General features: G+C 39.6%; 2 protein-coding genes across 7 annotated transcripts in view; one reads left to right on the top strand and one right to left on the bottom strand.

The window, feature by feature from the left end:
• Window positions 1–15,655, top strand: part of rasa1a (RAS p21 protein activator (GTPase activating protein) 1a) — a 33,539-nt gene extending 17,884 nt beyond the window's left edge. The window contains 24 exon segments of the mRNA XM_030737159.1: window positions 1,657–1,792; window positions 2,727–2,797; window positions 4,329–4,446; window positions 4,734–4,765; window positions 5,333–5,385; window positions 5,511–5,661; window positions 5,803–5,881; window positions 6,306–6,429; window positions 6,535–6,691; window positions 6,845–6,932; window positions 8,007–8,087; window positions 8,179–8,336; window positions 9,860–9,936; window positions 10,063–10,235; window positions 10,334–10,493; window positions 10,768–10,910; window positions 11,041–11,156; window positions 11,271–11,357; window positions 11,486–11,553; window positions 11,637–11,725; window positions 11,821–11,898; window positions 12,160–12,294; window positions 12,387–12,466; window positions 14,216–15,655. Coding sequence (XP_030593019.1) covers window positions 1,657–1,792; window positions 2,727–2,797; window positions 4,329–4,446; window positions 4,734–4,765; window positions 5,333–5,385; window positions 5,511–5,661; window positions 5,803–5,881; window positions 6,306–6,429; window positions 6,535–6,691; window positions 6,845–6,932; window positions 8,007–8,087; window positions 8,179–8,336; window positions 9,860–9,936; window positions 10,063–10,235; window positions 10,334–10,493; window positions 10,768–10,910; window positions 11,041–11,156; window positions 11,271–11,357; window positions 11,486–11,553; window positions 11,637–11,725; window positions 11,821–11,898; window positions 12,160–12,294; window positions 12,387–12,466; window positions 14,216–14,264 — 2,503 coding nt within the window. The 3' untranslated portion in view covers window positions 14,265–15,655.
• On the bottom strand, window positions 13,267–18,234 carry ccnh (cyclin H). Of its 6 annotated transcripts, none has more exons than XM_030737164.1 (10): window positions 18,066–18,234; window positions 17,829–17,950; window positions 17,618–17,740; window positions 17,472–17,545; window positions 16,836–17,049; window positions 16,559–16,722; window positions 16,318–16,388; window positions 15,920–16,025; window positions 13,804–13,867; window positions 13,267–13,711 (listed from the first exon to the last, which is right to left on the bottom strand). In XM_030737164.1, the coding sequence occupies exons 2-10, from the start codon at window positions 17,943–17,945 to the stop codon at window positions 13,685–13,687; spliced, it is 960 nt and encodes a 319-aa protein (XP_030593024.1). In that variant the 5' UTR covers window positions 17,946–17,950; window positions 18,066–18,234; the 3' UTR covers window positions 13,267–13,684. The 6 variants fall into 6 exon arrangements, with proteins under 6 accessions (XP_030593024.1, XP_030593022.1, XP_030593023.1 ...); XM_030737162.1 differs by having other exon boundaries at window positions 17,618–17,743; XM_030737163.1 differs by having other exon boundaries at window positions 17,829–17,953.
• Between the last annotated feature and the right edge of the window lie 7,550 nt (window positions 18,235–25,784).

A 25,784-nucleotide genomic window follows, 5' to 3' on the forward strand; every position in this document is an offset into this window, starting at 1 on the left:
GCTCACAGAGATTAACGCCAAACTGTCTAATTAAGTGAAAACATTATCTCCTATGGACTTAGTGCTATGATGTCATTAATAGTGGAAGAAAGGAGCTGCTCTGTATAGAATTTATTAATTTAGTGAGTTTTTAGTTGTGTGTTTGTCATGTACCCACAGTCAGAGGTTTGTGGTTTTGTAAATGGTTGCCGTTCAGAACAGTACTGTCATACCTGCACGCTGCAGATATATATATATATATATGTATAGGGGCTGGGACTTTAACGCGTTAATTTCGATTAATTAATTACGGGGAAATTAACGCGTTAAAAATTTTAACGCATTTTAATCGCACTTTGCACCGTGGAGGACGTTTTCTCAGTGCACGAGTTCCAGGCATACAGATTATATCGACGCACAATGTCCAAATAAGGGGCCGCATCCTGCGAAGGACCCGCCCAAGTCTTTCGTAGCCCACGAAGACCGCAAAGGCCGGAAGTGAGCAGCTAGCCTTCATATCACCTGCCGTCACCTCTGCGTAGCTCATGTCGCCTAGCAACCGTGAGTGTGAAGCACAGCTGTGTAAAAACAGCTGGTTAAACAGAGAATGAACTTTTTTCTCCTTTTGTGGTGTTAATTTTAAGTCTTTAATTCAAATAAGCTGTTAAACAAGCATAACACATTTCAACATCAAGGAATACAGCTGGAGGAATGATTAATTTCCAACTAGATTAAGTGAGACATTAATGTTGAATAAAACTATCCAGTTACGATGCTTAACTTAATTTCAGGAGTTTGCTTATCACAGGAGCACTTCCACCTTTCATTGGTCTGTGTAGTAGACTGGTGGGAAAATGAACAAAATTTTGAAGTTTAAGCTTATTATATTTGATTTATTCATCAACTAAACTTAAATTAATATTTATCATGTCAAATATTGAAATGCGATTAAAATGCGATTAATTTCGATTAATTAATTACAAAGCTTGTAATTAATTCGATTAATTTTTTTAATCGAGTCCCACCCCTAATATGTATTATAAAATCAGATCTTGGCCGCTTGCATATGTTAGCCTCATAGCATAATGACTTAAGTCATATTTTGGCAAATTGAGATATCTATCTAAATGAATCTACAGTGTTAGCCAAGCAGAATTAGGCAGGTATCTCAATTTGCTTAATAAAAGAGAAACACGAAGTCTGAAGAAGGGCATTCCGGCCCGAAACGTCACTTCTTTTAAATAGTGATGGATTAAAATTTCTCAAGGAGCTTTTTGGTGTGCGGACCTCCTCCTTTTTCATCAGGTATCTCAATTTGGCCAAAATATGACTTTTACGCTATGAGGCTAATGATATGTGGTCCTTTGATGTGATTCATATCCACCCTATGGGTGTGGGACTGCTGTGGGAGCAGACGTAATGAATGACTTCAGATGCACCGACAGCACTGATGCAATTTGTTGCGTTGATATGATCTTACCTTTGCACAAATGCATGCAGTGTAGCAGTATAGATCATCAACTGTGTTTGCATTGGAACAGTGATGGAAGCAGTAGATACAGATAGTTTTTCTGTCAAATAAATAAGAGTTTAGCTTTTTGATCGTCTTCACTGCACAGGGGTTTGCTCGTTCTTAAAACTAACTGCGGTGCCTTTTATTATGTTTTCTGTTAACAGGATAATCGCCATGTGTGGGGACTATTACATTGGTGGGCGGCGGTTCTCGTCCTTATCAGACCTGATTGGTTACTACAGCTATGTGTCTTGCCTACTAAAAGGAGAGAAACTGCTATCACCAGTGGCCCCTCCAGAGGTGAGCGTGACTCCATGGCTTGGGGTATACAGTGAAATACAAAATGCTGTGTTTTAAGATAAATGTGGAATTTGGAAAATCTTCCAGTACTCCTCTGTAATTTTAGATGATCCCCTATAGTTTACCCCCTTATTTTAGTTGTTTTTCTGAATAAAGATTGATGTAAACATCAGAAACTCAAAGTAGGCCAAGGTTGTCCTATTTCAGCTGGAATTGTGCAATATTAAAAATTTAAGTACTGTTCAGTATTTAAAAGTCTTACCATAACATGAGAAGTAGCTTCTGTTTTTTGTACTGGTGTGAATGAGTTGTAACTTTTAGATCATTTATGATTTCCTTTAAAAACCGAAATATTGATAGCTTGATCGTAGTGTTTATGTAGCCATTAAACTATGTGACTGGCAGCTTGTTGAATTAACAGTTTCCTATGCTGTTTTGGAAATGAGAAGAAAAGAACTTTCCCCAGGGCTCTATCAAAACTTTAGACCCTTTTTATATATATATGCTTAACACTTTACAAGAGTAAAGTGTGCATAATGAAATCTAATCTCCTGGAACATCCCGTAAGAGTTCTCTGATCTGATAAAATGTGTGAGGGTTGAAAGATGAGTGGAAATGTGCACCTTTTGAGATAACTTGGAGCCAACCTTGATCCCCCCCCCCCCCCCCCCCCCTTCCTTTTTAGCCACTTGTTCATTATACGAGGGAAGTATTTTACTGTCTTCCTTTTTTCTTTTGCCTTCTGGCAAAAGAACTGTTCAGAACAGTTTAAGGCAAAGCCTGGACTAATGTTAATTATGCTTTTTAGGCGAGTGAGATCTACCCCTGGGAGCCGTAGTAGAATACTTGATTTTCTAAAAGTAATTTGGGGGGGTTTAACATGAATATTATTCTGGAAGGTCAGGGCTAAGAATGAGGTTTCATGTTTCCACAGCCTGTAGAAGACAGGAGGAGAGTCAGGGCCATACTTCCATACACCAAAGTGCCAGATACTGATGAGATCAGGTAAGTGTCATATGTGCACAAAATCATCTTTTCTTGTCTTGTGGGTTAACATCCTCACATCCCAACCATCACTTTCCTAAAAGTATTTGTATAAATGTGAACTGTAATCTGTCAGACGCAAATGAGCACCATTAATGTCCTAGACTTAAAAAACTACCTATACTGAGCACAAAGAGTAGTCTAATTTCTCTTTAGGAAAGTACATTATCTGACTTGTGACTGAAAAACAGTCTTGTCCTTGTCATTAAGTTGTAGTAGGCACACTTACTGATGATCCTGGTGATTCCTGATTTCTTAAATCTAATAAACATCTGTCTGAAGTCAACATCAACACTGAGCCTGCCAGCGAGCCACAGGCTTAACTGAGCACAAAGGCATGCAACATTTACTTCAGATTAGGGGTGGGTGATACGGCCTCAAAATTATATCAGGACATTTCAAGAAAATTTCCAATATAAAAAAATACTGAACAATATTTTATTGATGCTTGCAGCATTTATAAGTGTAAGTAAATGAAGGGCATTTTCCAACAAGCTACTGACACTGATGACACACTTCCTAATTTGAAAAAAGTGTGAATCATTTGAAATAAGGTGCATTATAGCAGCATTATAGTGCAATAGCAGGAACACAGTATAAGTCAAATGTAAACACTAGTAGCCTAGGTTATTGTTTTCTGTGAAAATTTGAAGTAAAAGTATAAAATAACTGCTTAACACTTCAGTTTTACAGTAACTTAACCTTGTAACTTTTCAGGAAACTGTTATTGTCACATAATAAAACTGAAAATTATTCTTTACCTGCGATGTTATATCAAAAGCTTTGCTCTTCAACTCTGCGACTATATCAGTAATTTCCACCGTTTTCTTTTGTCTTACGGAGCGCAACTTGCGAGTGCTCTAGCGATGCTCGACGGAGTCATTTGTTTACATTTGGGTCGCACATCACCAGCCGCCTGCATCTCGTCCTTCGTAGTCTGGTTGTACTCGAAGGTGGATTTTTTTGTTTTTGCCTCAAGTGACAAAAAGGTGTTATTTTCACCTTTAGCAAGAACAGTTCTTCCATATTTTTCAGAGTACTCTGCTTTGTTGGAGGTTTTTGAACTTGCTCCCTTTTTAGGTGCTAAATCATTGTTTGAGGCTGACAAGCAGCTCCTGCTCTCAGACATGCTCGGGCTTGTCTCTTTGTTGCGTGCGCTAGGGAACATAAATGCTTGGCATTGCTTATAGCAATGATATTGTGATGTGACATTTCTATATTGCATAAAAATTTATACTGGTATTATGAATATGATATGATATGGCATAGCCCTACTTCGGATTTTATGAGTCAGAGGAGACACCTCCTGGAAATGCATTATTATCTACACTTAATAAATATTGCATGTATATCCACTCACTTTACTGATCCCAAGTTCACATTAAATCACAGTAAAGATGATTGTACCCTGATAGAGTGACAATGTGTTGGAGACCATGTTAGAACTATGCTGCATAAAGTTACTTAATTTTGACTTATTGATCTATTTCAGCTTCCTGAAAGGAGACATGTTTATTGTTCACAATGAACTGGAAGATGGATGGATGTGGGTGACCAATGTTCGTACTGAGGAGCAGGGACTCATTGTGGAGGATCTGGTGGAGGAGGTGGTAAGTACAGCACACCATGGAGAAGCTATATAAATTTTTTTTTCTTTTACATTTCGATAAAAATGGAATAAAAATAAAATTGATAGTGGCATCTGCACAGTAGTGTGCATCAAAAACAAGCATTGTGAGGTGACTGCAATATATCATACAAATGTAAATCTAAGCAAAAGCATAGCACCCACAATAGGGATATAATATAGGAATATACTAAATAAAAGCCCATTCTGTGGAATTGTAAAAGTACAGTAATTTCTGTTCTGATTTTTTTTTTTTTTTTTTCCCTTCAGGGCCGGGAGGAGGATCCACATGAGGGAAAAGTGTAAGCTGCATGGCACTTACTTGGTGTTCGATATCTCATGTTTGACATTTTAAATCGGGATATAAAAGTTCACTTCCATAAAAATCGGTCTCGTCTGTTACAATGATTTATCATACATTTATTGTATGAATTTGTTTGTTTTTTTAAACTTCATGGTGATACCACTTTGTCAGTTGAGCTTCATTGTTTGCATCCATACGCAGCCAAGTTTGCTTTGCCCTTAAGACATAATTTGTATTTGTTTTAATAGGTGGAGTAGGAAGTCATTATTTTTTCCTCTGCGCTTACATGCGCTTCAGTGTTGGCAAATTTTCAGGACAAATATTAAGTTACAATCACTTTTAAACTCTTTGCTCTATTTGCATACTTCAGTAATTGACTTTGTAAACACTGTATAGCCCTTTTGCTATGAATGTTCGTAACAGAACATTCATAGCTTTTAAAAAATATTTTTAAAGCTTTCAGTCTTGAAAGATGCTCTAGTTACAGTGAGCACTGTTGAACGTCTGCATTTGGTTGATTTGAGTTAATTCAGATGTCCTTCATCCTTCTGTTGTTCTCCTACAGGTGGTATCATGGAAAGATCACCAAGCAAGAGGCCTACAGCCTTCTGATGACAGGTACCATTTCTAGTCATTCATCGCTGCAAACGTTACTATTTATTTCTGTCCAAAATATGTTGCATTTAGCTAAACCGGCCCCTTTCTTCTTCACTCTGCTTCTTTTGCTCTCTTTCATTTCATAGTTGGCCAAGTGTGCAGTTTCCTAGTCCGGCCATCAGACAACACACCTGGCGACTACTCCCTCTTCTTTCGCACCAATGAAAACATCCAAAGGTTTAAGATCTCCCCCACACCTAACAATCAATACGTGATGGGGGGGAGGTACTATAACAGGTATGTCTGCCAGTGTTGCCTGCCTTCAGTGGCTGATGCAACAGAAACATATGAAGAAAATTACAGTGTAATTGTAGCATCAGCACATATTCAGGATGGGCTCAGTTTACTGATGAGCTGCATGTCTTTTCTTTCTGACAGTGTTGATGAAATCATCGACCATTACAAGAAAGAACAGATTGTTGAGGGCTACAACCTAAAAGAACCTGTTTCAGTGCAAGTAGGTACAATTGTATACTAACGTCATGGAACATGTCACTGTGTATTGGGTTTTTTTGTGTGTGTGTTGGAAGATGTCAGGGCTCAGTATTTGTGCCGACTCGGAAAAGGCAGTATACACAAAAAATCTTTCAAAGCTGTTAATTTGTTGATCTTTGAGTTGAATTTGTAGACTTAACTTCAAATATGTTGAGTTGCTAAATTTTGGCACTACATTTTTTATCAGATTGGACAAAAAGAAAAGTGGAAATGTCACTTAGGACTAAATCTAAGTTCTGATGAAAATCATCCACATTTCTGTCAAGCAATAGACATGACAATTAAAAAAAAAAAAAAAAAAGGAACATAAGCTGGGCCTTTTAAATGCTTTCATTTTAAATTTGTAGTTATATGATGGCTTGATTTTGTTTTTGTCTTTACTGTAGCACCAGGAACAAGTACTCACTGACGTAGTGGACGGGAGAGAAATTTATAACACTATCAGACGGAAAACAAAAGATGCTTTTTACAAAAACATTGTGAAGAAAGGCTACCTCCTGTTCAATAAAGGTTTGTGTAACATCAGCTCTTTCAGTCTAGGCTTTGAGTAGCTTCTTATAATATCATGAATAATTATTATCTCATCCAGAATTTAAACTTTTATTTCACCCACAGGCAAAGGCAAACGGTGGAAGAACCTTTACTTTATCCTGGAGGGTAATGACGCACAGCTCATCTATTTTGAAAATGAGAAAAGAGCCACCAAACCTAAAGGGCTGATTGACTTAAGTGTATGCTGTGTTTATGGTGTGCATGAAAGTCTGTTTGGCAGGTGAGGCTTTGAAATACACTCAGTAGTCACTCAGCTCTGGATGCTGACTGATAGCAATTGTGTAGACATTATATAGAAAGAAATTGTTTTTATTTTAAAGCATTTTGTAGGAATTCATTGAAAAAAAAATCCTCTTCTGTTTCACTTTTTCAGGCCAAACTGTTTCCAGATTGTAGTCCAGCACTTTAGTGAGGAACAGTACATATTCTACTTTGCAGGAGAGGCTCCAGAGCAGGCACAGGTAAGAGAGTCAGCACTTCCCCTGTTGCAGAAAATGGTCGAACAAGGCAGAAACATATGCACATTTATTTTTCTACATGCTGAGTCAGTAAAAACTGAGCACTGCATGATACTTCTCTGAAAGAAGACAGGTGTCAACATTGTTAACTGGGTCATAAGGGAATATTTTTAATTCATTTCTTAGAATTCAACAGTCTGGTGTTACTGCTGTTTGTCTTCTTCTGGATTCAAATGCAAAGTTTGTTCCATTGTTTCTTTTATCTTTAATGTTTCACTGTCTAAAGTGGCAGTGACCTCTGCATAGTAAACTATACATTTGGGAGAAAATACATTTTGGACAGATGAAACAAAAATTTCTGAAAGCAGAATGAAGGGAAGAGAAAAATATGGGAAAGAAAGGAAGAGCTCATGAACATGCCACATCATTTGTCAAACCCCTTGAATTAGAGGTGAAAGCCTGCACTTCAATCACACCTCGATTCTGATTTAAACTCCACTGTGATGGTGCACCTAACTGTAATTATAAAGATGCTGAAAAATTGAGAGGTTATTGTTGTAGTGTCAGTTTGACCTCATGGTGGCACTGTTGTTTCACGGTAGAATTATACATTTGAGTTTGTTTGGTTTATTGCTACAGTAATATGATGGTCCTGCAGCTAATTGGTGTAACAGGTTTAGTTTAGGACATTGATTGACAGCAACTTTGCAGGTAGATGAACACGAGGCTTCTGACAAGAACACATTTTTGTGCTGTTCATAAATGAGGCCAGCACAAAATGGTAATTTGAAATGTAAAAACCACTTTGGAAAAAACACATAATATATGGTATATTTCAGTATATTTAGTATAGTGTATTTTGTCTTATGTAAGTCTGAGACCACAGAACATTTCCAGTTTCCATATACAAAGGGCCACCAGTTAGAAAGTGACAAAGAGCCTTTCATTTGATTCTTTTCATGGAAGAAATAAGAACACACAGTGTGGATACACTATAGTGTGACAGGTTCTGGTCTTTTATAAATGTTTTGATCATGTTTTTCTTCTTCTTCTTTTTTTTTTTTTCTCTCTTTGCAGGATTGGATGAAATGCCTTCAAACTTTCTGTACTAACCTAAGGAAAACCACTCAGCCCACCACCAACAAGAGGCTTAGACAGGTATGTATACGAGCAGCCAGTGTGTGTTCATGATGATGAAGCAATCCAGGAATGATTACATCCAGTAATTTTTTTTGGTGCTGTCTTTCAGGTGAGCAGGCTGGTGCTGTATGTGGAGGAGGCCCACAAGTTGCCAGCGAAGTATTTTACCAACCCACACTGCAACATCTGCCTGAACAGTGTCCAAGTTGCTAAGACGCACCCAAGGGAGGGACAGAACCCCGTCTTCACTGAGGAATTCATTTTTGAGTAAGTCTGTCATGCTTGTTTATTTTCCTCCTTTGGATTTTCCTGTTATTTTTACCCTCTATATTTTCTCCCCTGAATGATTCTAACTTTTTTTTGTTTGTTTGTTTGTTTGATGAATATTACAGTACAATATTTAACCATAGAAAGAGATGCACACAATTGTGTACACAGTGACCGAAGGGGTTGACTGAAGGCTGTGTTCATCAACGTTACCATTGGATCCAGTGAATAAACAAGTTGTACAGATGGCATAAAAAATGTTTTTTACATTTTGGGATTAGGATATTTGCTCGGGCACCTGACGTCCCTCTCTCTCACAGAGTGATTGTCATGCTTCAGTTCACCTCATTGTTGCTTAAGCGGCTTTCTAGCCTGATGTAGCAACTTTTCATGTCACCCTAGCGACAAATCTTTTTGGACTGCGGCCAGTAGCGCTTTTTGAGCAGGAGTCTTGCTCTCCTGCCATAGCTGTGCATCTCTCTGTGTCCACTCTGTTCAGTGAGGTGCAGAGAGCAGCTGCACCTTAGAGTCAGCTGTTTACACACATGCACTGTTTTTCCATCTGGTTTGTTAATGCAGACAAAAAGAATGTATGGGATCAGACTTTGTTGGATTAATTATTTGACTTGTAAATGTAGCTGAAATTACAGCACGGCTGTGATCATTAACTTGAGTGTTTGGAGGTTTTTGTCAGAGGAGAACATGATTGTATAAAATCAGGATCCTTAAAAAAGAAAGCAGTGATGTTGATGCTCTTACTTGTTTCTCCCTGGTTGCATTTGCATACACATACATGCATATTTTTTTTTTTTTTTTTAATTCCAGTTGAAGATATCAGGTCTAAAGTTTATGTGAAGGATAATTTAATATGCACAGATAATTAACTAGAAGAGTGTAACATGCACAAAAATGTGTATCATCTGTGACACTTATCTGATTAGATCCCTGAAGATGGATATCTGTCATCTGTACAGCACAATAGGTGCTGTTATTATGTAGTTCTTAAAAAAAGCAACTTACGAAGCAGATAAGCTCTCAAGCTGCCATTTTTCAAAAGGGCAGAATTGTACATCCCCCGGCATTTATATCAATACAAGGGCATGCACAGGAGGAACGCAGACAGAAAGTAATTGAATGATTCATTTACAGGATACAGTTTTTCCATTTTTTTTCCTCCTCTCCTTTGATATCAGACCGATTAAGAATCTCAGCATTATATTCCATGTAAACGTAGTCATTGTTTTAGAATTGGAGCTTGAATGAAGTGCTGTGCATTAAGCGTCTGGGTTTGAGGTTAGCTGATGTGTGTGAGCTACACTACAGAGCCATCCAAACTTGGCACATTCATTTGCAGCATAATAGCATACGCAGACAGATTAAAGCCTATTCACATTTATATGTACTTATGTTAAACAGCTGAATTTGAAAGCCATTTATTTTACATAATAGTAAATAAATATTTAATAATAAATGCTGTGTGTGGACCTTGGTTTACAGAATTATACATTTATTTGTTGTTTCAGTGACTTGTCCAGTGAAATTAACAGATTTGAAATCAGCCTGAGCAACAAAACGAAAAAGAGCAAAGAAAATGACATCTGTAAGTACATCTGCGAGTTTTAAAACCAGTTCGCTTTCCTGCTTTCACTTTCTTTTTGATTTACAACTCCCATCTGCTTGCTTCTCTCTGTGCTCATCGATGCCTTAATCTCCCTTCCCTTCTCAGTGTTCATGCGCTGCCAGCTAAACCGTCTGCAAAAAGGCCAGATGATTGATGAGTGGTTCCCTCTCAGCTCCTACGTTCCTCTGAAGGGCATTGAGCCGGGCTCCTTACGCGTGCGTGCCCGCTACTCCGTGGAGAAGATCATGCCCGAAGAGGAGTACAACGAATTCAAGGAGGTCTGATTCATTGAAGGGCGGCTTTGATTGCGATGTCTATTAGCTGTCCGCTCGGTTGTTGACTTAATATTATGTCCTTGTTGTGTGTCCTTTTGCAGATAATCTTGCAGAAGGAGTTTCATGTAGTCTATGCTTTGGCCCACGTGTGCGGTCAGGACCGTTCTTTACTGGCAAGTCTCCTTCTGCCGATCTTCAGGCACGAGAAGACTGAAGCCTCGCTACTCAGGACACTCAATGACAGAGAGATTAGCATGGAGGGTAGGAGTCACAGCTATTAAAAACTTGTGACGCAAAGACACAGAAAACAGCAGTGTTTGAATAGATTGGATTTAAAGTAATATGAAAGAATCATGTGATTTTAAAGCTCTAAGTGACAATCCTACTGCTTAGAAAGTGCAAGGTCTGCGTTGTTTTGCAGGGCTCAGCTTACTGGAGTTATTGAAGTTCATTTGTTGACTTAGAGCAGCTCAAAAATATGAGGTAGTTTGCCCACACATTTAGAAAACCTTCTCTACTTGTGCACTACTGCCAGATGAGGCCACAACGTTGTTTAGAGCGACTACACTGGCCAGCACACTGATGGAGCAGTACATGAAGGCCACAGCAACGCCCTTTGTCCACCACGCACTCAAAGACACCATCCTCAGGATCATGGAGAGCAAACAATCCTGTGAGGTAAAAGCCTACAAGAAATGTTGCATTATATGTTGATGGTGTGCAGTACGATGGAATATTTATCTTGTTAATTTGTTTTTCCATTTTCCCTCCACATCTCTGTCTTCCTCAACCTGTTTTTTGTTTTAAGTTGAACCCTTCAAAACTGGAAAAGAATGAGGATGTGAACATGAACCTGGCGCATCTCCTCAACATCCTGTCTGAGCTGGTAGAGAAGATCTTCATGGCAGCTGAGATCCTTCCACCGTAAGCTTATATGACCTCACACAGTTAGTTGTCTAGTTTTGTAAAGCAGGAGTGCGAATCTGAAGTCCAGGACACCCGAATGATATTCAAGCGTCTCTGCATTGACTCTTTCAGTACTTTGAGGTACATCTACGGCTGTCTGCAGAAGTCTGTGCAACAGAAGTGGCCCACCAACACCACCATGAGAACAAGAGTTGTAAGGTAATCAAACTGCTACGCAAACAGCTTTTCTTTGAGAGTGTAAATAAAGTCAGGATTTTTTTCTTTCCCTTGCTTTTAATTTTTCTTTAATTTCATTATGTTCTTATGCTTAACAATTCCTTTTCTAGTGGCTTTGTCTTTCTAAGACTGATTTGCCCCGCCATCCTCAATCCCAGAATGTTCAACATCATTTCCGGTGAGCATCTGCTGAAAAGCACACATCATGTTTGCTCTGTGACACGTCAGTGTGAGTTGTGACACTACCGTTTCCCTTTGCAGATCCTCCATCTTCAACAGCAGGCAGGACCCTTACACTGGTGGCTAAGTCTGTCCAGAATCTGGCTAATCTGGTTGAATTTGGTGCTAAGGTATGACCTCTAATATTTAGAGGAAGTATTGTTTTTATAGCGAAGAACGTGCTGAGTGTTGTTGGGATTTGACAGTTGTCTCTACTCATCGGCAGGAACCCTACATGGAGGGTGTAAACCCTTTCATCAAAAACAACAAACATAGGATGATCATGTTTCTGGATGAGTTGGGGGTGAGTCACATTTGCTTTTTCATCAAATTGCCAGGAGCTGAAAAGATTAGTTAATTTACATTCTCAACAGTTTTATACCTCAGATGCTTAAACTTTTTTTTTTAAGTTTTTGGTTTTAGACTGTTGGGCAAGTTAAGAAAGCATCTCAAATGCCACATTAGCCCCAGGGAAATTATAAAGCATACTTTTCAGCATTTCTTATATTTTGTAGCGCAAATGACCTTCAAGAAACTTTAGGAAACTCTTCAACTGTGTTTCTAGAACGTTCCTGACCTTCCTGAAGCCACGGAGCACTTTAGGACGGACCTATCCCGAGACCTGGCTGCGTTGCACGAGATCTGTGCCACGCACTCAGACGAGCTCCGGACGCTGAGCAACGAGAGGGGCTCGGGGCAGGTTAGAGGCCGATGCGCTCGCAGTCTTGCACGCAGACGATTTCTGTCATTCTCGTTTACCAGACTCATTTATTTCCCCTTTTATTTGCGCAGCATGTGTTGAAAAAGATGCTGGCCATCACAGAGCTCCTCCAGCAGAAGCAGGCTCAGTATGCCATGTCCAACAGCAACAGGTAGTACCGCACTCTTCCTCTCCTCCCATCTTCCCATCCTTGCGTCAAGTCTCCGAGTGCAGCCCAGAGGAGACATGGCATGCTCTACCCTCATCACCATGGCAACCCATCCACCATTCTCCCATCATGTCTTCCTCTGATAGTCCCGCCCATCCCACCCACCTGCCATCTTGTCTTGTTCACCACAAGAGAGCTATGCAACAACAGCAGCTGAGTACAAATGACAAAGTACTTAAAAACAAAGAACTTGCACCAGTAACTGACAGCTGTATGCACAATACAAACACCCCCCCCCCCCCCCCCCCCCCCCCCCCCCCCCCTTCCCTAACTGTGTTCCTGATTTGGGTACATTTATTCCCTTCATCACCGAGGCCAAATGCTGAGAAAGGTTTCTTTGTACCCAGTATGTGTTCTCAGTAGCACAGGTTGCCAAAGTGCCCCCCCCACTTCCCTCAATATGAGAAAACTGACAAGGAGATGCTTGTTTTCTCAGCCCCCTTTACTGGTAACTGGATTATAAGCGATGATGCTTTTTATATTGTAATTAGTGACTGACTTATTTGAAGGTGGTGACAATATCTGCAAAGTACTGAAACAAGCATCTCTGTATGTTTTTTTTTTTTCCCATTTTCTAGATTGGAACAAAGTCTTTCAAAAAAGTATTGTTATTTTATATTAATAAATTCTCTTGCTGGAATCATGAGTATATACATGAGAAGAGCTGCATTTTTCCCCTCTAATTGTATCAGCTATTTTTTGATTATCTGGTTGAGGCTTTTTTTTTTTTTTTTTTTTTTTTTAACTTCAAGACACATAATCAGAAAAACCAAGTAAAACAAAAATGTTTACAGCAAAAAATTTTTTTTTTTGGGATAGTACAGACTGTATCAGACATGCATGCACTTATTAAACTGTTTTTGTAAAGTAGATCACGGAGTGGGGTTTCTTTTGTCCCCTGACGAGGGAGGAGAAATGTGTTCACATGGTGTTGTGTGGAATATTTTACAGTTCTATTTTTAATTCATAAACACATCTTTATTAAAACAGTAGAACAAAGAGAAAACAAATAGCTGACTACTATATCGTATAAAAAAAAAAGACATGAACACCTGGAAAAGCCAATACTGCTGTGTCTCCTATAAATTCTTAATCTGTTGACAGTAAAATACTGGAATTAAGTATATATAATAAATGTAAACTCTGCTCAGTTCCACAAGCCTAGATGAGATCTTCATCAGTCCATTCCTGGAATAAAACAAATGCATTTATGATGAATTGTATAAAAAGAATTAAGCTGGAACAAAGCTGGCCTGTAGTTGATGACAGCATGGCCTCACCTCTTCCATCAAACGTGGTTCTTTTGCTACATGGCCATCATCTTCATATCCTCTCTTTCGTTTGCTGCAACGGAAAAATGACTTTGAGCGAGTGTAAAAACACATCCATCAATAACAAAATCTGATTTGCGATGAAATAATTGTCCCATGTCTTCAGTGTTAACAGCAACTTTCAAGTCTGTCGTCGACACTTGTTTTGGTTGTGTGTGTGTGTACTACACCTTCATAATCACTAGTTGTTGCATTTTGTGTTTCATTTTTTTTTTTTTTTTTTAGTGGCTTCATTTAGTCTCTTTCACACCATGTTCGAAACCACAAGTACAGACTGGCGAGGGCCTGTTGTCTGACACATTTTAATGCAGAGCAAAATAAAGGGTGTCCCCTTCACAAACATGTTCACTTTATCTTACAGGACAGAGTGCACCATCATGTCACTCGCTGCTGCCATCCAGGTAATGTGAGTTTCATAGATTTTCACCTGAGAATCAAAGTGTGGTAGTCAGGCCACACAGCCAGCCAAAGTGAGGCCTCATCCTCGTGAGGTGTAGAACTGAAGACTGGGGTGAGTTTGTACTTCCAAGCATGTGGCCTAGATTCCTGGCAGTATAGACGCAATACGGCTGTTCTCCATGGAAAACCCACTTGCTGCATTTCTAAATGCTGTCCTTCCAAAGCCCTTCTCAAAATGCTTCAAATGGCGACGGCGTGTTAAAGACAGGCAAGAAGCCTCAAAGAAACGATATCTGTGAAGATCTGAGAGACTGAGCTGCAGACGTGTCCGACCTCCTTTTATCCTGGCTGTTCCTGCCACTCCCTCAGAAACCGGAGTGGTTATGGCTGGTGACTGACACGGAGCCAGACAAATGGGGCACCCTGATGGGCCACTCCTGTCTTGCGATGACAGAGGAGAGGAAATCCAAAGCATTGAAGTAGCGTTTTCTGCCATCATCAGGGAATTCAAACATAGCACCTCTTGCCAAGACAACACGAGCCTTAACTCCCTTTCTACTCACCATCCTCTCACCCACATCACCTGATTTTTATAAGCTCTTCCTTTAAACCATTGATGACTTCCACTGTCTGCGTGTGAACTCTGATGCAGCACGGGAACCACTTGTTACATTTTTTTATATGCTGCTTTGTTTGTTGATATTATATACTTAGGCTTGTATAGAGAAACTGTGTTTGTGTATGATTACAGCTGAAAGGTAGTCTTAGGAGTTCATAGGAGATACCTGTAACCCATTCTGTGCATGTGTTAATCCTGAAAAGATCCCGTTATTGTGTGTGGGCCTACATATATGCTGCTCTAACAACCATCACCACAACTCCCTCTATTGCCTTTGGATGTAAATCAAAGCTTTCATGCATTGCAGTCTCTCTTGCTTCTCCCACCACTGCAGGTGGCATTTCAGTACACCTCTGCACCGAGTGTTTTTGATATAGATCCACCCCCGAGAAGTCATGCCATGCACAGATTTATCAACTTCAACGTCATAACGGTTGGCCTCGTGTGCCTCGTCATGATTCAAGCAGCTGCAAAAGTCTGAATCTGTGCCTGTCATAGCGCAAAAGTTTACCACACTGTTTACTGTAGTTGCACTTAAGATACCACGGACCTCACCGAGTGTTAGCAGACATCTGGCAACAGATAAGTGACAAAATGTCTGCCAACATTGCCAAAAAAAAATAAATCCTCTCCTCGTCGGCTATACCAGTATCAGCTGTGCTACATGGTATAGATGATGTAGGCAGAAATGTGGCGTGCTGTTGTACTTTCTGATGATTTGTTCCTTTTTATTTTTCTACCTGATACTGAACCTTGAACCTTTTGCATCTTAGATACGACAACCTGGCTAAAATAAAACTTCCAATATATACCTGGAGTTACTGCTTGTGTGTGTAAATTAGATCTATTAGTACTAAAGTGCTACATAAGTTTTTACAGTGACAGTAAAGGTAGTAGTATTACTTTAATTTTTACATACATATGCACACACTTTTCAGCTTTACATATTCTGATTTTAATGAATGTTTGCCATCAAAACTGACTACTGTAAAGTAACCCCCCCCAAAAAAAAAAATCTAAAATCATGGGCCGGTAATGTCTCCTTACTTGCTTGAACTGGCAAATTCAGCATGAATCCTCTCCAGCCTCTGTTTGTAAATGTTCACCTCCTCTGGTTTAGGAGGCTCATATTTCTTAAGGAGGGTTTTCATTCCTGAACAAACACAAAGCAACAAGTCTGAAAGTGCGTTCTCTGCCAAGGTCAGTGCCCTATTTTTGCAAATTTAAGCCACGTGAGCTGAACTGGCATTAAAATGTGTTGTTCTTTTGCCTGTGCTCACAAAAAAAAAAATTAATAAATCATGCAATTCAACTTAATAGTTTTCTTGATCTTGCAGTCAATCAGGCAGAACTTTTAAGACACAACTTGCTGTGTGCCATATGGCAATTCAAACAGCTCAACGTCACCATCTTGTGGTGTCAAAATGGAGGTGCAGCTTACTCACGTCTCATGGAGTCGTACATCTTTGAGAGGGTTTCCTTGTCCTCTTTCAGTCCCAAGCATTCATTCAGATAACTGGATGTGGGAAATAAATAAAAGGGATTGGTTTTGAGTAACAAAGAGAAAAATTCTTTAGAAATAAACTTTTTTTAAAGTTTTTTTTTTTTCCCTGATTCAATTATTGCTTTTATAGTTTAATTACAGTTAAATTAATTAGTTATTGATTTGAGAACTTTGTGTACTACCTCTCCATGTTAAGACCGGCTCTTGAGGCGCTGTTCAGGATAGCTGTCAGAGCGATCTGGGAGGGAGAAAAAAGTAGTCCTGCATCTGTCATGGCTGCCTGTGTCAGAAAGTCATCAGCACTCTTTCTCAGTGACTCGGGGTTCTCCAGTGTAGGGTATCTAGTCTGGAAGAGGCAATAATTAAAAAAAAAAAAAAAAACTAAGCAAGCTGGATTAGGGTAGTAACAGCTTCTGTGTTCAAGATTAGCATTTTAAGCAGTTGTAGGAGCACACCTACCTTGAGATCAATAAGCAGTCCCTCCATGGGTCTGTAGGGGTTGTGGACCACCAAATGAAAATTGAGCTGCTGGATTAGCAGCAGCTCATACTCCAGGATCTGTTCCAGAACCCTTTCTTGTCCTGCTGGGCTCTCCTGCACAAGATTTCCCACAAACTGGGTGCTGGACACATTGAATTCATCCACTTTACAAGCCAGGTATGTACAGGTCAGCCTGAAACAAGTGACAGGCTGCTAAGAAGGAGGTGGAACAAACTGAAGGCCAAAAAAACCTGACAACAACAAAGAGCAGGGATCGCAGCATTTTATTTGTTTCTATTGTGGTTGTCACCACATGTAAAACACCAGGACACAACCATGAGGTAATTAACATATAAAACAGCAGGCACATGTATAAATGCTGAGAACAGCGTTGTCCACTTTCGTAGGTATAAGATTCAGTGCTTTAGTCTATATCAGCCGTAAGGGGGCAAGTGGACCCAAAGCATCGCAGCAAAATGTCTCCAACATCAAAACCTCCCCCTCCTTTTATTTGTCACCTGTGTGTGTGTGTGTGTGTGTATCTCTAAGTGGGCTTTGTGATTTTCTCCGCTCCCCCAACAATGCCGTTTCCTTTCACTGAGCAGCACTACTCACATGATAATCCTGGGGTGGTACTCCATGATGGAGTTGCTCAGGTAGAATCTCCTGAAGTACATGAGGCCTGTACCCTGCACAGAAGAGAAAAGTTAAGAGGCGTCCTTAAGGTCACATCCTTCTGCTTAAAGAAACCACATACATACCACCACAGACTTGGGCATTGCGGGTTTAAAAGCATTGCAGAAGTCCAACAGCCTCCTCTCATAGTGTCGAAATAAAACATCTTCCTCATGACGCTCCAAAAACATGGACTCACTCACGCCGGGCTTCTCCAGAAAGGAGGGAGTGAAGGTCAACTGTCATATATTAGGCTTGGTTCGAATATGCTTAATGTCCCTTTTACACGCTGCTTACCTTCCCACTTTCCAGCGCCTTGTTACGGAATTTCTGATTGGCTTTGAATCTCATCTGCTCGATTTCATCTTCACTTTTAAAAATCCAGTATTTTTTCTGGGAGCTGTTGTGGAACATGTCACCTGCTGGAGAAACACCGCAACAAAACTGTCCGATTCGAGGATACACACCACAGTCAACGTTAGCCTGCCGCCCAAACTTTGATAATTCTGGAGGGAAAAATATCAAGTAACTTACGTTTTTGAGTGCAGTTATACGTCAATCCATCCACGACACTGGTGCGGTGCGAAAATTATTTTCCTATGTAGAAATGAGCCTTTTTAATGCCTCATGAGAGTTCAAAACTAACGTGTTAAAAAGCGCAGTCCAGCAATAACAAACCCATGCTCGTCGCCATTGGATTACGTCAAAGTCGTCTGTTATTGATGACGCACGCACACGCGATCTGAAATAATTGTGATAGAAATGCCGCTCAGCGCGCGCTGAATAGGATTTAGATGGCGACAGTGGCTCCAATCAACTGGTGTGTGAGCTGATTCAAGTCCCCAATTTCGACACACACACACACACACACACACACACACAGAGCGAGAAACACGTTTTATTAGTGTGTCATATTTTAAAACACCCATTTACCTGTGAGCTGATATCCTGTAGGTTCGTTTAGGTCACGTTTGATAGGCCTGTTGGAAAATAGGAGACAGTCTGCAGAAGTGAAGAGGGGTCTGACCTTATGTGTTCCTTACGCTCAAAACGACCTAGCATAGGCTAAATAAATAAGCAAGTTAACCCTAAACAAAGGCTTGCATTAACACAACAGCCTGCTTCTTCTTCTTTCCTTTTGTTTTTTTCTTTAAATGAGCCAGGACTACATAAAGTTCAGAGTACTGAAGCTGGTTTGTGACTATACATTAGTTAAATTCAAGGATTTGGATCATTTTTAGAGGGAAAAAAAAAGCGCAACAGAAATTGAATCACACAGTATGTTTAGACAGAGCCACTCAACCCCCCACCCGTGTTTCTGCACGCCCTCATTTGCATAAACATGAGTAATTTATGAATAATAAATGCCCTTGCATTCAGCGGGAGCCGTTAATTTGCATATCACCACAGCTACAGTTTTATTTCCTTAGTGCGGCATTATCATGAAGCCCCTTCAAAGACTGCATAAAACCAGGCTCAAAGAAATGACGCTTTAACAGGTATGTGCGCACTCAGGACTATTTTATATAATCTTAACCTCTTTCTCTACAGGCGCTTTAGGTGTGAACGCTCGTGTCTGAGCTCTGTCTGTGATAGGCTTGTGCACAAGGCTACGCGGGGCTTCTACACTAGCCATCGCTCGGTCTTGCCCTGTAAATTGCATAAACATGAAGTGCCGATGCATTATTGATGAGACCATTGCAACGTTTACTGTATGTGTGCATATGTGTGCGTGCGTGACTGACTGTGCATGCACGTTTGTGTTGTCAGCCTAACACCTTTCCCTCTGCTTTTTCGCATAATTCTGCAGTGTGATGACTTATTTTTGTCTTTCTGCCTTGTTAGGCTATCTTGAAGCATGTTTTTTTCATTATAATTTATATATATATATATATACATATATATACTTCATCCTGTGCTTTCTGTATTTCCAAAAAAAAAAAAAAAAGAAGAAATTCTGGCTTGCTGGTGAGACAGTAAGTAAAATCAGCCTCCCTGTGAGTATATATGTTCATGTGATGGCTGGTTTGAAGAGAGAGGCGCCACAGTTTTAGGTCAGGCATGTGTGTCCCTGTGAGTAAAGGTTGTTCCTATGCAATCTGACAGGCAGTGTTTTATGGGAAATCAAACCTGGGTGATTTTGTGGCATTGCCAGATCAACTGAATGATCTTTGAGCCTCCCTGATCGAGTTAGTCTCATCCTCCTGGAGTCAAGCCTACACTCCCGTCTGTTATATTTCAGCTGCATATGAAAACCTTTTCAGGCATGCCAAAATGATTGCAATTCACGGACACAAAGTCAGCTAAAATTCAGCCGCTGATGCCGTGTGAACCATCACCTTGGCTGTACGCAGCTTGGAAAACTATTCATGGTGATGATAATGCTGAGGAGGGAGGCGAGGAGAAGCTGGAGGAGGATAATCCCCACCCTGTGGCCCACCTTCCTCATCTCATCTATGAAGTTACTTTCTAGCATGAGAGGAAATAATCTGGATATAACCTTGACAATGATGCAGATAATTTACCAGAATGAGCTTGCCTAATCCATTTTTTTTTTTTCTGCTCCTTGCCCTGATATTCCTCATGCTCGCTGCAGCTTTCAATCCATTTCAGCTTCACACGCCAACAATTAAATCCCGATTCCGACTCTCTGCATGTGCATATTAATTTTCTACTCTCCATCCTGCAACATCCGACAACAACCCCCCATCCAAATTGGTACCCGGGTTACTATGGCAACCATAAGTGGCAGTGCTGATGTCAGAAACTCCTCCAAGGACAGTCATGCAGGCACTGGGTCAGGTGATATGCAGCGCTGCTGGGCATTCAAGAACAAAATGGCTGCCATTCCCCCTCTATACATATATGCATATGTATATAAATATATTTTTTTTAACCACATGGGAGCTTTGAGCTTAAACAAAAGAGAGACGAGCACCTGTGCGTGCCTTTTTTTTTTGTTATTTTGAAATGTGTGATATGGATGATGTGGGATATTCTCTGTGTGGTTGGTGTGAGCGAAAGGCATCACAGAGCTGAGCTGTCTGAGCCCCTCAGAGATCAGCTGGCTGTCTGAAGAATTTAGAAATCTGTCTGGCTATTTAAGTGCATTCACATCTGTGTGTGCCTTTGTGTTCGAATGTGTCCGTACACTGGTTTTCTCAGGTTGACATTAAGCAGTCAAAGGTTTTTTTGGGTTTTTTTTTTTTTTTTGCTTTCCCCTCCCCCTCCCCTTCAGACACTCAGCACTCCCCCACCGCCTCTTTCTCTTCTCTGTCTCTAATTGAGCTTTGTGTCTACCTCCATCTCCATTCAAATCCAGACTCATTTGCATACTGCCGCTGCGTGCTGGACAGCTCCCCAGCTGTACAGTACAGAACTAAATGAGGAACACAGACCCACTTTGCGTGACGTGAATACTAAGCAGGCGGGATAGTCATTTTCCTGTTTCCTGAAAATACAGCTACCTGAGAGATCAGGGGTAAATAGGAAGGAGTGTGGTTGTATCAAATCAGTGCATTCAGACACAGACAGGCATTACCAGACTGGAAGGGGATGCTGATATAAGGGCAGAATTTATTTTTTATTTTTTTAAATGAAACAAGGCCCTGCAAAAGGCATCATATACTTTAATTTGATTTAAAAGTCCCCACACGTGTTTGTGATATAGACTACGAAGGAATTTGTTGATAACAGGCAATTTAACATTTATAACAAAAATTCTTTGATGCTCCAATTTCAATGTGATATAATTTATATTTATATTTAAATTTAAATCATGAAAATTCTGAAGGAAAACTGAATTCACCCACTTTTTTTTTTTTTTTTTGTGCCAGTCACATGACAATTTGGCCTCATACTGGCAGGCTTAATTTGGACCCTTCTGCCCCTTTGGCTTTTCCCTCATATCATTCTTGTTGAGGCCCGATTCTAAGGTCCCTTGCATTTTAGCAGAGACCTGCTCAGCATTGAGGAATTTTAGGGACATTTTGCTTGAGTGCACGGAGACACGTAATTATGCTGTATTTTTGATGCACTCCAGCCACACTTAACAGAATGTTAAGCACGCTCTTAATGGGAGCCTTAAAACCCCCCCAAGGCCAATTTTCATTTCGAGCATACTGGTAGAGATTTGTGACATTTCAACTCATTTCAGTATTCAATCAAAGACATAGCTCTAGGGAGAGCACAACTGGTACGCTCTTTACAGCAAATCCAACTGTCCTTGGCTTTCCTGCACAACTGCTTCCTCCATAGTCACGCCTTTGAGAATTGGAGGAAATTAAATGACCCATTTTAGCTTTACCTTGAAGACAAATGTGAACGGCGCAAAAATGTTTCAGTTTTTCTCTTTTCGTTTTCCTTTCTTTCTTTTTTTTTTTTGTTTCCTCAGTGATTTTGGATATAAATGCTTTATTTAGAAAACAAAGTCAGTTGTGCTCATTTGTAAACGGCTGCCGGGATTGAAATCACCAGGGAGTGAAAAACACTGCGTTCCATCATTCTGAGCACCTTAGCTTTGAGGGGGATGTAGAGGACAGATAGAGTGATGTTAAGGTGCAGTCATTCTGGTGAAAATCCAATCCCTTACTGTACGATGGTCCAACAAGTCCTCCAAATGACCCTTTATATCAATGTACAATGTCCTCACCTGTCCAAATAGCCAGGCCATTTGAGTGAAATGCTGTGCAGGTAGAATAATGTGTGACCAATCTTTTCGCACTATTCTCTGTGTCCTACTCTATTTGAACATGAAAATCTAATATTGGGCTATATTTTGGATTTTAATTAATTATTATTATTATTTGTTTTTATAGTTTTATTTTTAAATTATTTCTATCATAGCTATATAATTTCTTTAATTTCAAGAAATAAAATAATGGCAACTAAATTAATCTCCAGTGTCCCTCAGAACAGGTCAGTACATTCTGGTTGTTACACCTATAATTGTTGCTAAATTTATGGGGAAAAAATGTATTTTTTGTTCCCTTCGAAATGTGCTGCTCCCCCCCCCCAAATCAACACTTTCTCCTTGATAGCCACATTTTTAATGGGTTTGTACCATCACAAAAGCAGTGTGTGTGTGTGTGTGTGTGTGCGCGCGCATACTTGAGTGCTGTACATCAGTGTGAATTAGTTTGCAGAGGGGAGTTATGCATCTTAATCTAATTAAGAACGAGGTGCCTGAATATAGATGAAGAATTATGAGCCTCAAATTGGGGGGAGGGGAATCATGTTTGATCAAGTCAAGTTGCCTAGCTACCAAAACCATTTATTTCAGACAAAAAAAAAAAAAAAAAAAGAAAAGAAAAGAAGAGAGAGAAAAAAAGCCCTCTAAGATTTATTAATCAGGTTGTCTGCATTAAAATGCAAAGGAGGTTGGCAGACTGCACCTGAAGGACAGCAAAAATTAGGCAGGGTAAATTCTCAACTTACAGGTGAATTGCTGACCTTCTGCAGTGAGGGCCTGTCAAAATAAACCCTTAAACACTGCAAATCAGCCTAAATAAGCTTTCAGATGCAGCTTGTAAAATGGAAGTGAATAAAACTGAAGCGCATTTGCATACGTTGTATTTTTCTTTCTCAGATCGAGCCTGCTCAAGTGAGTTTAAACACAGTTGTTATTAATTAAACTCAGCGTTGATTTGAACTGAATTTTGCACAAATTCACTTGTTTAAATGAGTCACTTTAAAATTCAGCTTAAACTACAATTACTGACAGAAAAAAACAAAGAAGCCTGTTTTTTAAAAACACCAATTTTGGTACAATGATCATAAAAAAAAAAATTTAAAAAAATCCAAAATTTTTTTAATGTTTTATTTTTGTGACAATAATTCTATTCTTTCTTTTATTTTAATCTATAGGCTGAACAAACATTAACCAATAGAAGCAGCTCTTCTAATAGACATGCGAAAGCTCGGCATTGAAGTGCTCCTGCTGTAATCTCTGGCACCCTCCCCTCTTTTGTTTTCCTAATTGCCACCACCCTTTTTGTTAGAGACCATTCTTATAAGTGCATCAATCTGAGCTGGAGAGGACTGAAGCCTTCCTGTGGACTTCCTGTGGACTTCGACAAAAAGCCCTGTCAGGTAGATCAACCATTAGTCACCAGTCTACATTGTCTCTGACAAATCTGACGTTTAAAGTACATGCATATTTCCAAAGCACTCTCTGTGCTGAACAAATTGCAGGCGTTTGATCCGGGAAACGTCATAAATGTTGGGTGGAACTTTTACAGAAAACGTATTGATGATAATCAATAAAGATTTAGATCTTTGCTCAGTTAAATCTGATTACGACAAACAAGTAATAATGGACATTATACCAATTAAAAAAACAAACAAACAAACATTAAAGGTAATTAGGTTTTTATAATTTGGTTCTCCTATGATTTAGATTTTTTTTGGTATTTTTGAAATGCAATAATAATAATAATAATAATAATAATAATAATAATAATAATAATAATAATAATAATATGTTTTAGAAAAGATATTTATAGATACAGTCCTCATTCTTTCAACTGTTTATCTGAACAGCATTGTAGCTGTACCAATACCATTTCAGTGTAATGTGTAGTAAACAGTGCCATAACACCCTGATTAAATAATGCCCTCTTGTGGTCTTTGTATGAGGACTATTGAGTGGAAGTAAACTTTAAAATTAATATAATGAGCACTAGAAATAGTATGCCCATATGCATTTGTTCATTTTTCCTTCATTTCCAAACACATCAGTTATTTCCATCACATTTTCACTAATGTTGATACATCTGCATCTCATTTTAATTGTGTTCCTGGTGTCATTTAAAAGAAAACCTCAAACACACAAGCACTCACACATAAAGTCACAAAAGCTTTTCTTTTTTAATGATGTGAGTTACTCTTTCTTTTCACTAGATGGGGTAAGAGCATCATTTAATAGACCTTTAAGCCTAGCAAATGGTGGCCCCGCTGCACCTTTGCAAAGAACAATTTCATGATAAAACTCTTCTCTAATTATTTTTCATAGAAATCCAGAGTCTAAAATTATGTCACCTTTGCAGGTTTTGCTGAATGTGCTGACTTTTCTTTCCGTTGGGGGGGGGGGGGGGGGGGTATAAGCAATACTTACCAAAGTGCTTCAAATACAAAGCAAAATCTGAATACCACAAAATGTACGAAATATTCCAATATTGGTTCATACTGAAGTATCAGTTCTGCTTTGCTTTTCCAGTGTATTTTACAAACTGAATGTACAGATGATTTACAAAGCCTCTACTGCAGCCTGAGCGGAGCTGCTCAGAGTGTTTGCACTGTTTGTTTTTAACAGAATAACTCTCAGAAAAACACATCTTCCTGCTGTACAATATTTTTGAATCTATTTTAGATTTCATTTCATTCTTTTTCTCATATATTCAGTCTCTCAAAATTGTGTTTCTGTGCAACTCATAAAGTTTTCTCTCTCTGTCCTCCTCCTTCATCAGCACCCCCACCACCACCACTTCATACATTCATTTCGGAGTACCATTAGCTCATGCTTGTGTTAGGGCCACTGTTGTTCATCCCAGCCCAGCTCCTCAGTGTGTTTGAATTGGCATACGAAAGAGAAGGGGAGAGCTTAACCGCCAGAACTGTGAGACTCTGTGGAGATGACAAGGAGCTCCTTGATTAACCCATAGGCTGGTTCAGCAGACCCACACTTTGCCCGTGTTCTTTATTCATTTCCCTTGTCCCTTTCTTTCAGAAAGAGACCCAATAGGGCCCAGCAGGTGAATGTAAAGAAACGTGAGAGGACTCCCCTCTGATCAGCCTTTCAGACCCAGACAATGGGCCAGCCCACCTCTTGTACTGCTGCATTAAAACCCTGATTAAAGCTCTTCCTGTTAGCGATTGATTGAGGATGCAAAACTAAAACCAACAAAAACCCGCACTGCTGCGGCCTGATAATGACTGGGCCCCACCTACAAAGCACAGGCTTCAAATGATTAGTGGGGTTTTGTTTTCTTAGTAGGTGTGAGTGTGTGTGTGTGTGTGTGCCAGTGTGTGTTAGAGAAAAAGAGAGAAGGGTTAGGGAGGAGAGGTTGTCTAACCATACCAGGAGGTCTTCAGACTGATAGTTGTAATTAATCAACGGGCTTTCTAAGAAAAGACAACAAAACTTTTTCTTTCTTTCTTTCTTGTCTATAGAAGTGCAGTTTTGCTTGTGTGTGTGTGTGTGTGTGTGTGTGTGTGTGTATATATATATATATATATATATATATATATATATAT

The sequence above is a fragment of the Archocentrus centrarchus genome, chromosome 9 (genome assembly GCF_007364275.1).
Source record: "Archocentrus centrarchus isolate MPI-CPG fArcCen1 chromosome 9, fArcCen1, whole genome shotgun sequence".
NCBI lineage: Eukaryota > Metazoa > Chordata > Actinopteri > Cichliformes > Cichlidae > Archocentrus > Archocentrus centrarchus.